The sequence below is a fragment of the Diadema setosum genome, chromosome 6, assembly GCF_964275005.1.
Source record: "Diadema setosum chromosome 6, eeDiaSeto1, whole genome shotgun sequence".
NCBI classification, from domain to species: domain Eukaryota; kingdom Metazoa; phylum Echinodermata; class Echinoidea; order Diadematoida; family Diadematidae; genus Diadema; species Diadema setosum.
Genome location: NC_092690.1, coordinates 5,782,747 through 5,795,076, shown reverse-complemented (window position 1 = coordinate 5,795,076; position 12,330 = coordinate 5,782,747). Strand labels below are relative to the sequence as shown.

Below are 12,330 nucleotides of genomic sequence, written 5' to 3'. Positions count from 1 at the left end.
CATTGTCTCCCAGAGACAATTTGTTATTATATACATTGTCTCCCAAAATGAAGCTTCTCAGCAATTTCAGCATTTCTCATTTTCGAGAAAGACACTCATCAGCAGTTTGGCTTCTCTTCTACTTTGGATGGTCTGCCTGGACCGATCTGCAGCTTGATGTCCAAGCACAATAATGTGCAATGAATATGTTATTAGTCATATTCATTATAGGCCCTATATTCCTTTAATATGCTTCGTCACAGGAACAGAAAAACATGTTCATAATGATCCAAGTGTTACACCGCTCTTTCCTCGGCAACAGAGTGCAGCCGTGTATGTTTTCGCATTCAAATGAAACCAATGGCAGCACAAGCATGATGCGTACGAAGCAAACAAGCGTATCTGATCTGGTAACAGTTCAGGATTTTCTCGGTCATTTTCGGTCTGCTGAGCTTGACAAATTGTATTGTATAGAAGATACACATTACGTAACGCAGTTGACGCAGTTGGACTCCCCAAGGGCAGCCAAAGCAGCTGGGTGGAACGCGTCACTTACAAAATATTATGTTCAGACTATTAAACCCATCAACTCCTTACTTCCATTACGAAGTTTGATTAATGTTTTATAGATTTTCAGACTCAAACGATTATAAACATTTTTTTTTCTAATTGACTGGTATTTTGGTGTTGTTGCTGCTGCTACTGCTGCTGTTGTTGTTTTGTTTGTTTGTGGCACACCACCAAAACCAGGTCGCTTTTATGTGCCCCAATGATGTTTCTGTTCCTTTTGTGTGATTTTCTACTATACACGCTATATTGATAAGTGAGGTATGAACGGCTTTGTTACGCGTATGATCTGTTTTCTATTGAGTGAAATTCACGTATTGTATTTTTATCATGTTGTTACAAATTCCATTATCAGCACCATCATGATTTCCATCTTTCTCGTTGCCCTTTTTTCGTAATGAAAACTCTCAGAGATTGTGAATTTCTTGACAACATCGTTGATTTTCTTCAATTGATTGCTCTTGGTCAATTTGTTCTTTTTTAATTGCCATATTTTTTAAGCATTCGTAAAATAAACAGAAAAGGCATTGTAATAACATCGCGATAGCTATTATCGCAATTGTGTTCCTTGAAATTATTTGGGGAACAATCATGTCTTTAAATCTAAAGAATGGTATTAAAGGAATGGTATAGTTTTAGTTGATATGGGGCTTCAGGTTTCCAACTTTTCAGTTAGATAAAGTCAAGAGAAAGCAAAGCAAACCAAACGCAAAGGTGTCCTTAGTGTAAAGGTTGGACCCACCTTTTATTAGGACCACTTTGTTTTACCCTTTTGGGGGTTATCTCTGCCATTTCAAAACCCATTTTCATCGAAATTAATAAACTTTGAATTCCTCTTAGAATTGTATGCTCTTTGTTATTTCATAACTGGCTATTATTATTACTAACTGGTTATTATCTTACAAAAAGTTAAAATCTGAATCCCTATATCATCCAAAATCACTCATTCCCTTTCAGTTATCAGAAAAGTACCCGCCTTGTCTTTTTCATATAGGGCCTACCAGCTGTAAACATGGAATCATTGCAACATAGTTTCCGTAATATCAGGCTGAAATGTGTGGATTGTCGAGTTTCAGCTGCTATCTTAACTCCAACATTTTGAATGACGGTAATCAACACATCGATAAGCTATTTTCTAGGGGTTTTATGTTTTTGTTTTTGTTTGTGTGTTTTTTTTTTTACAATTTATGTTACCTGCCAGTCACTGTTGCATTCTCTTTACATTGGTTTTGTTTACTTCTCTCTGTAGGTGGATTGGGAAATTCAAAGCGTTGGTGGCTACTTCTTCTGCTAGTGTGTCTTGTGACATTTTGCATCTTTGCACTCGTTTCCGAAACCGGTAGTAGCATGGGCATCCCACAGTACGTCAGCCATTTCACCAGCAAGGTATAGTCCTGATTCAAGGAAACCAAAAACCCAAAGAGCAATGTGCATTGAGTGAAAGCAGCAAAATTAGTAGAACACATCAGTGAAAGTTTGAGGAAAATCTGACAATCGATGCAAAAGTTACGAATTTTCTAAGTTTTGGCGTTGGAACCACTGGATCAACAGACTAATAGAGTTCATGACGTCATTTGTGTACAACAATATAAAGAAAATATAAAGAAAATGTAAAGAAAATTCAACATGCTTTTACTTTTCTAGCGTAATGAAAGAACACTTGACTAACCGCCTTCAGAAAGCAGGGGGATTATTACTACCCCTATGTCAGTATCAAGTTCATGGAATGTGTAATTTTTATGAAAAATGATTTTTTTTTTGGTGGAATTCTCTTTATACAGTGTATTTTCTTTATTGTTGTCAACAAATGACGCCATACTCTCTAGTAGTCTCCTTATCTAGTGGTTTCAACATCAAAACTTTAAGAATTCATAACTGTTGCATCGATTGTACAATTTTCATCACACTTTCACTGATGTGTTCTACTATCGTTGTCGTGTTCATTCAATCCACATAATGCCCATTATTGAGTGTACACTGATACTGGAAACGATGATAAAAAGAATACAATGGCGGAGCAAACAATATTATGGAACTATGAGATCTGAGTCTAAGATTAAACTAGATGTTTTGTAATATTGAAGATAATAGTCCTGTTTTATTTCTGCAGTTTAGCGGCGTTATTGTTTTCTTTTGTTTACGTTGTTGTCGCTGCTGCTGCTGTTGTTGGTGTTATTGTTTGTTGTTGTTGTTGCCGTTGTTGTTGTTGTTGTTGTTGTTGTTGTTGTTGTTGTTGTTGTTCTTGTTGTTCTTGTTGTACTTGTAAAGCCCTCCTTCATACACTGTACTCCCTTTACAGGTGATTATGATGGCGGAAACGGACGTGGGCCGGAGACTTCCCTTCCGCTTCGCACCGGCCCGTTCCCGTGCGGATTCAAACACGGCGGGGAGCAGCTCCTACCCGGTCTATCAGACTGTCGGACCACCGAAAGAGGGGGCACTTCCGCTGCCAGCCCAGCAGCAGCAGCATGCTAGTGATACCTTGTTGGGGAAACAGCAATCCACGATGGTAATTTCATAAAACAGGTCACAGGTCGGTTGTGCTCGTGGAGTACATCTATGACTTTGGGGCTGAGAGTTACCCAATGGGCGATTTCAAGTTCGGTGCTAGTGCTGGTGCTAGTGCTAGTGTCAGTGCTAGTGCTAGTGCTATTGTCAGTGCTAGTGCTAGTGCTAGTGCTATCTCCCATCCAACTGCCTCAAATCGAGCTCCAATACCGACGGTCAGATTAACGAGGCGATACCGACCAAAATCATCGATCACCAGCACTAGGCGTTGGAATCACAGCACCACGAGGTCCGCGGGAATTGAGAGACGAAAAAAAAAAAGTGATGGCGCGTGATTACAATAAAATATTGAAAGATGTAGACAAAACTGCTTAGTTTTAGACACATAGCGAGGAAAACGGATTTAAATGCCACACATTTCATCCATTTTGCTCCCAGGCTCAAATAAAAAAAAAAAATAATAAAATTATAGCCTTGTCTAGAGTGTTCGTTCACGTTTACGTGATGAGCGAGCACTGCATTACCATGGACTTTACACGTAAAACGAATATCTACTTATGGACGTAAATGTGGGTTTCGCACAGCAATGCTAACACCAGCACCGGACTTGAAATGCAGAAGATGTTAATCCCTAGGGGCTAGTGTTAGTCAGTATGGGGAAAACACAAACAGCTGAGCTTGGTTCAGCAGACGACATTCAGCACCGAGCCCAGCACCAGCAACCGGAAATACGTCATAATTTTGAGGTCAACTTCCAATACCGGCGTGATTTCAAGTTTGGTTTTATCGCTGCAGAAAGTGCTGGTGCTGAGATAGCACTTGCTGAGATAGCACTTTGTCCCTCGGATAGGACATAAAATGGAGGTCCCGTGTATGAGAGAGTCACAGCTCATGCACGTAAAAGATCCCGCTTCATTCATTCATCGCAAAGAGCAGGGTGTCTAACCCGGTGAAGTGGTCCCACCCCACATCCAACTGGACCCCATGGAAGACCAGCTTAGTGTAGCTGAATATGGGCTATCCAGCCATCTTCACAGATGGAAAATGAACAACAACAACAACAACAACAACAACAACTAGCACTAGCATCGAACTTAAAATCACCCAATGAATGAAAACAAGGAAACACGTTCAAGGAAGCTCCTGAGAATTCAAATACCGTTCCGAATAGAGAGATCATTTGTGACCCTGCATCACAAAACCAACAAAAAGTCGCCAGAAAGCTAGGGGAAGATTCTGAGGGATCAGACTCTAAGCTTTAAAATTATGGAATACTTAATTCAAATGGACTCGCCTAACTTATATAGAACTTACATAGAAAAGAAAGCACTTAATCTGGAAAATTGTTTACTGAGAAAAAAGGTTCTAAATCACTGGGTCTATTTAAGCGCTTTAAGTCGTGTTAGCTGTGCAATGAATGGGACAAAAAAAAAAAAGGCTGTAAATCTCCGCAGCGACAACAATGAATTGATTATCAAAATAATTAAGCTGAGATTCCTCACGCTCAAATTAAGGCCTATATTACTTGGTATTACTACCATTAGCGGTTTTAATATTATTATTGTTGTTTTTATTTGTATTAACATTATTGTCATTATTACTATTATACATGTTACTATTTTTATTATTGTTGTTTTTATTTGTATTAAAATTATTGTCATTATTACTATTATACATGTTACTATTTTTATTATTGTTATTATTATTATTATCATCATCATCATCATCATTGATAATAATGATAATTCTACGAGTATTACTATCATTACTGTTGTTAATTATGCTTCCATTTTCATTACCGTTCTTAATATCATCGTTGTCATATCTAAACTGAACAGTCTATCAACCCGAAGCTGATGACAAGTGCCCATTACTCGCGCTTTTACATCACCAATCCGAAGCCATTCTACTCCATTGGCGAGGAGGTCAACGCCGTCATCGAGGCCAGAGACGACCTCAACCGACCCAAGAGGGTGGGCGGAGATCTCTTCCGGGCCAGGATGCTCAGCCGGGAGGCGACGGCCTGTCAGGGAACGGACGAAATGCTCGATCTCGGCGACGGCCGCTACGAGGCGACGTTTACCACGCGATGGCCTGGCGAGGCCAAGATCGACGTCTCCCTCGTTCAGGCCGCCGAGGGGCTGGCGGTGATCAAGGACATCGCTTCCAGTTTCCCGACAAAGATGGTTTACATTGGCAGATTTGGGAATTCAAAGAACGCAGAAACTCGTCGATGCAATGTTTTTCCACCAGAGGTAAGCTTCCTTTATAGATGGTGATAATAACGACAATGATGATGATGGTGATGATGATGATGATGATGATGATGATGATAATGATACCACTACTACTTTTTCTACTACTACTACTACTACTTCTAATAATGATAATAATGATAATTATAATAACAATTAAAATGTTTATAGCGAAAATTATAATAGTAGCAGTAGTAATGATAATAATAATAATAATAATAATGATAATAATAATAATAATAATAATGATAACAACAATTATAACAATAGTAATAATAATAATAGTAATAATAATAATAATAATAACAATAATAATGATACAGGGTACTTATACTGCGCCTATTCCTCAAGACTAATGTTCTCAACGCGCATTGAGAAAGAATGAATCATTACATACAGAAATAATTACACGCACAATGCCATGTACAGGGAAGTAAGTAAACAAGAATAGAACAATGATAATGCCACGAGAACTAAGAAATTACATAGTGTACATAATTATAAATTCAATGAAAAGCAGTTTAAACCCGCTGAGGACTGACTGATTTTACTACTACAGGCATTTCCCATAGACACTTGCCCGAGTATAGTACCCGGGACTCGTCCTCAACGGGTACAAACGAGTCTTGACAGCAGTTATAAAACAAATGATACATGTACATGTATTGGGTAATGATTAGGATCCTAGTGATTAGAAAAAGATATGATTCTGATCATGATAATAATTTCAATAGTAGCAATAATAGTAATACTAATATGAATCACGGAAGTATAAAGGGAAGTATAAACCGTACACCCACACGACGTACCTGTGTACACAAGCTCTCATTCTCCTTCTTTCCCACTTTGTTTTTATTTATTCATGTTTTATGTTTTCTTATGTTATTTCCAAACCATATACATGGGTAATACAAACGTCAAAATGATGGTATATTATTCCCCCCCCCCCCCCTTTATTGTCTCTTCTGTTTTGTCTATAATATATTACCTTCTCTATGAAAGTACGGGGCATTCTGCAACTTCACCAACCCAGTAAGCGGGGTGCCTTGGTATTGCCAAAAACCGGTACATCCTGGTCTGTCTTGCGGCGATTGGAGATGGTCGCAGAGCGACGAAATGGCCACAGCTGCACTAAAGAGGGCGCTATTGGGAAATCAGAACCGAGCAACATGTATTCTCAGGTAAATCATTATAATGATTATATTCGCTAACATTTACAGATAATACACTATTGTCCATAATCTCCCCTCCCCTCTCTCTCTCTCTCTCTCTCTCTCTCCTTCTGCATATTAAATACAATTATGCATGTATGTGCATTAATCGTGCAGTGGGTGATTTGATCGATGTGTTCCTTCAAAACTTTCTGCGTTTGGATGATCTACCGAAAAAAAAAACCCAATAAGAAAAAAAGAATACAGAAATATCAATATCATATACACGTATATATGAAGAGTTTGTTTGCAAAAACCGATAAGTCCATATTTGTCAAATGGAGATATTTGCGATTAAAGGTCAAGAAAAATAAAGAGAATGATAAGAAAATTTTTGCTTCTTTTGACCATAACTTCAAAAATATACCTTTATAATGTGGTGACCAATATATCATTTAATAGGTATTATTTTGTACTTTATGACAGAGACCGTACTTCAAATCCTTCAAAAATAGACTTATCGGTTTTTGCAAACCAACTCTTCATATATATATATATATATATATATATATTCCTGAATATAAGAACGACCCAAGTCCAAATTTTGGCAATCGTCTTTGGAAACCATTTACGAAGTCAGGCAAAAAAAAAAAAAAAAAATACAGATAATCATTCAAGCGACTGTGTTACATTTAAATTCGTATTTTGTATGAATAACATCCCAATAACTGAAAACACTAAAAGCAGTTGGAAGATATGTATTCATTTTTATTTTACCCAAATTATTATATATATATATATATATATATATATATATATATATATATATATATATATATTGAGTGAGCGTCGAATAAACTCATTGTTTATTGGCAAAAACTGCATTACCAGTTTTTATATATATATATGAAGAGTTTGTTTGCAAAAACCGATAAGTCCATATTTGCCAAATGGAGATATTTGCGATTAAAGGTCAAGAAAAATAAAGAGAATAATAAGAAAATTTTTGCTTCTTTTGACCATAACTTCAAATATGTGCATTTATTATGTAGTGACCAATATATCATTTAAAAGGTATTATTTTGTACTTTATGACAGAAACCGTACTGAAAAATCTTCAAAAATGGACTTATCGGTTTTTGCAAACAAACTCTTATTATATATATATATATATATATATATATATATATATATATATAATATTATGTGTATATAATATTTCATCATGAAACTATTTGCTGCCATTCCTGTTGCAGATACAGACAGAGACTGAATAACCAAAACGCAGAGACGACAATCAAGGTAGTGGCACCAAACTCAAAAGGTGATTTCTTGCGATTTCCTACACGCTGAATAATACGAGCTGCCTACAGGCGCCTGCCTATCTGCTGATAACATTTTCTTTCGTTTAATGACATTTTGTGAAAACTGAACAGTGAAACATGTAGAGAGATATTAAAAATAATAATTACGCAACCTGAATTTTTGCTTGGTTGGAACGACAATTTCGTTATAAGCGTGTTCGTTACGGCGGGAGTGCACTGCGCTCGTAATGTACGTTCCATCGCCTGCATTTCGTAGACAGTGCTTTGCTGAATGTGTTTAAACAAAGAAGAATAACGGTACATCGAAAAGAAAAAATATTCAAGGTACGTCATTTCTTGAAATAAAAATAGGGCTCTATCGCGCATGACTTCCGACCATTAAACTGAGCAATCATGATTCCGAGTAGTTTACAACATACACTGCATCTTACATACGTCAGCCGGACATAAACAAGTTTGTAACATAAAATAAAACAACAGGAAGCTACCTAGGTATGAATAGCAGAGACGCCTTTCGGGTGATAATGCTTAAACTAGAGCATACCAGTTGTAAAGTGAAAGCGTAAACATATAACGTAAAGTACCATTTCTTGAAAATATTTCCATAATTTCTTTCACTGCCCTTTGGAATTATTATTTCTGTCTATTAACGCCTTCGACAATTTCATAATATCCCTTTGTTGACAGACGATATCAACAACGCCCTCCACGTTACCGAATTTCCATGGCAGAACAACAGCCTTCCCCCATGCCGGCCGGGTCAGCACATCGGCAAGTCGCCTGATATGACGGGCTACTACTACCATGACACGTGGTACTCACTGCACTGCAAGATACGGCGGAGGTGGACAGCCGAGAACGTAACGAACTGCCTGCGGAATACAACACTGCAGATCATCGGGGACTCGTCCGCTCGCCAGATCTACCACATGATGCAGGGCATGCTGCAGGAGCAATTTACGAACAGCCGACGCCACTTTCTGCACGAGTCTGAGGAGCGGAGCGGACCGTTGTGGGACATCGACGGCAACAACGGCATCGAGATCCGATTCAATTTTCACGGTTTTCCCATCGGAGGATCGAATTGGTTCAACCGCTCGAATATCATGGACGCCGCTCGGCGGCTCGACAGGATGCAGCCGAGCAGGAACCGCACGATCATCGTCATGACCATTGGTGCGCATTTCACTTACCACAACCTGGATCTATACGAGAAGAGACTGCGCATTGTCAAGGCGGCGCTAGACCGTCTCTTCGTCAGGATTCCCAACGTGCTGGTCATTATGAAATCCATGACGCCCCGCGAGTTTAGCGACGTGACGCACATCGAGGTCAACAGCGAGTGGTGGATGTGGCGCCTCGATCAGAGCATGCGCAAGATCATTGCCAGTGATCCGAGAATCGCCCTCATTGACGCCTGGGGGATGACACGCGCGATGCTGTTCCCCTATGACGTACACCCACACGAGACGGTCATCGCCAATTTCGTCAGTCAGATATTGTCGTATGCTTGCCCGACGGAGAGGTAGCAAATATCCTGCTCCCTACCGGTGAGGGAGTCATCCATTATTAGTAGCTCAGGATAGACGGTTTGAGTAGATATCGAATTGAATACTATAGTACCTTATGCAGATCATCTAAAATAGACACCTCACCTCTCCTTGCGCTGACGTCACACAGACTGTCCCGAAATTGACGCAAAAGGGAGACACGAATAATTATGGAATTTTTTACTTCACGCGAAGTTGGAGCCAGACTTTATCAACGTCCAATCATCAGCCGAAGCAAGTACGATGGGTATACAAAAAAGGTCTCACCATGGCATCTTGAACGCAGACTATGGTAGGCCCTATAAAAGGATGTGATTTTTTTTTTCAAGTTCACCCGAAGGACATACATACGGCCACACGATTGCTACATGACATTGCATTGAGAGTACAATGGCCGTATACGAAGGGCAAAAAAGGCACACGAATTCCAACACGGAAATGGTCTTGGATTATTTGGGCGTTGTTTTCCCCCTTTTTACGCATGCATTACGCTGGCGTCATACTGTCCGGAAATTAACACAGGATGGCCATACGAATATTATGGAATTGTCAGTTTAGCGCGAAGTTGGCCCGAACGACTCAACATCCGAAGCAAATCAGTTGTCGTTTTTATGATATTTAGATAATTTTTCCCCACCTTCTTTTCATGAGTTTTTATGTTTTGTTTTGTTTTGTTTTATTTTATTTTTTTGTTTGTTTAGGTGAAGAGTACTATTCATTATCATCCCTCTCGTAATTCTAAAAATGTTTATTTGCTTAATCCAAAGTTATTAACTGCTCAAAAATCCTTAAGACGCAACGGACCTGACCTCTGAAACATTCTTCCAGATTATGTTAAATCATGTAAAACTTTAATTCTTCTAAGAAAATTATGTTTCTGTCAGACAACAATCTTTAAACATCAATTCTGTTTTGTTTTAATCAGATTTTTACCTGTGAAGTAGAGTGAAAACTCCAGTAAACAGTATTAATAATATATGCAATGATTCTGTGCCTACCATTTCATTTTATCACAATCAAAATAACACTAGACGGTATTTGGACTGATGGAAAAGGGGAAGATATGGGATAGAATTAGGGAAGTGCATGATTATGAGCATAAAGTTTACTACATGTGTATTTCAGGATGATTTGTAGGTAGACATAGTAGATGGGTGGTTCTGATTGCACATAGCTGATTTTGGGAGGTTGTTATATTTCTCGAGTCATCTCTTGACTCAAGATGAAGGAGATAACATTGAAGGAGACTAGAACAACAGTATTACACTCAAGCAATGTGTTTGAGTGGTTAGTTGCAATATTTACTCGGATGTAACCACTCCATAAATGAACGTGGTGGCAGTGGTGATCTAGAAGGGATATTAGAGTAAAGGCCACCGCACACTGTTCGACTTTCAGTCGTACGACTGACTGACTCTGGATCCGAAATAAATCACAAAAACCTCAGAATAGACATGCTAGGGCTTATCAGATCTAAAGTCGGTCAGCCGTGCGAGCGAAAGTCATGTAGTGTGCAAATTCCTTAAGGGAATGATGGGAACTATGATCATATTTAATGTTTTATTTTTGTTCCACTTATGCATTCTTTGTACAGTGCAATTTGAAAGGATACTGTGTATATCAGGTGTATTGTCATCGATAGAGATTATAAGATTTAGTAAACCATGAAAGATTTATTTCACTTTGTGTCGCATTTTCTGGTGTTGTATATCGTCATACAAGGTCTGATGTCTTCCATTCCTAGAAAATATTTACGGCAATTTTTAACATCGGCACGGACACTGTAAAGTATATACAGTAAAGTAATTTGCTGGACAAATGAAACATGTTGCAGTTCTCGCGAAATCGGGAAGTCAACGTAAGTTCGGCAAGTCCTATCAATAGCCCAGATCTTCAAGAACACATAACCCCTCACCAAATTGTTCTTTTTTTTTTGTACTGCAAGAACTCCACAGTACTAGTGTCTTTCCCAATTTTGTTTGTGCTTTCTATCATTACCTGTATTTTATACTCATATGATGTTTTCGGGGTTTTCTTCTCTCATAGTGTGTATGTTGTCCATTGAAATCAAATACCAAACTCCCACAAAGATTAGCACAAATATTAATTTTTCCTTTTCTTTATCATTACTAATTACAACTCTGCTTTCTCTAATTTCTTTATTCCTAAAAATGAATACAAAACCCTTCGAATAGGTGACTTGTTGACATCATGGCTTGAAAATGACAAAAGGAAAATAATGGTACAAACACATTTTCGATTTGGAACAAAAATACTGAGACTTTGTCAAGGTCTTCCCAAGGAGAGCCTATAACTGTATAACAGTTTTTTTTTTTTTTCCATCTATTGAGAGTGACGGTTATGTAGGCAATAGTGAATGTAGTTGTCACCTATTTGCTCGTTTGTTTCATTCCTCGCCTGACGCTTCTAAAAATACACAGAATGATTTGGCTTAATATTGACCTCAATTAAAAGACACACACGTTATTAGCGCGCGCGCACACACGCACACACACATTTAACCACTTTCCTATCATGCACAAGCACATTCATACACAAGCATGTTTGATGAAATCCCATTGCCGCATTTATGACACATTAATATCGCCCTTCCTGACAGTCATATTTTGCCAATTAATCATTGTATGTGTGTGTGTGTGTGTGTGTGTAGTGTGTGTTTATATGTATGTGAATGAATCATAAATGCATTATATATATATATATATATATATATATATATATATATATATATATATCTGTATATGAAGAGTTTGTTTGCAAAAACCGATAAGTCTATATTTGCCAAATGGAAATATTTGCGATTAAAGGTCAAGAAAAATAAAGAGAATAATAAGAAAATGTTTGCTTCTAATGACCATAACTTCAAAAATGTACCTGTATAATGTAGTGACCAATATATCATTTTGAAGGAATGATTTTGTACTTTATGACAGAGGCCGTACTTGAAAATCTTTAAGAATGAACTTATCGGTTT

At 38.0% G+C, this 12,330-nt stretch overlaps 1 protein-coding gene across 1 annotated transcript in view; it reads left to right on the top strand.

Moving 5' to 3' along the window:
• LOC140230191 (NXPE family member 3-like) overlaps window positions 1-10,938 on the top strand; it is a 100,633-nt gene extending 89,695 nt beyond the window's left edge. The window contains exons 4-9 of the mRNA XM_072310374.1: window positions 1,796-1,932; window positions 2,846-3,055; window positions 4,893-5,309; window positions 6,312-6,490; window positions 7,717-7,784; window positions 8,473-10,938. Coding sequence (XP_072166475.1) covers window positions 1,796-1,932; window positions 2,846-3,055; window positions 4,893-5,309; window positions 6,312-6,490; window positions 7,717-7,784; window positions 8,473-9,314 — 1,853 coding nt within the window. The 3' untranslated portion in view covers window positions 9,315-10,938. The remainder of the gene's footprint in view (window positions 1-1,795; window positions 1,933-2,845; window positions 3,056-4,892; window positions 5,310-6,311; window positions 6,491-7,716; window positions 7,785-8,472) is intronic.
• Window positions 10,939-12,330: the final 1,392 nt, after the last annotated feature.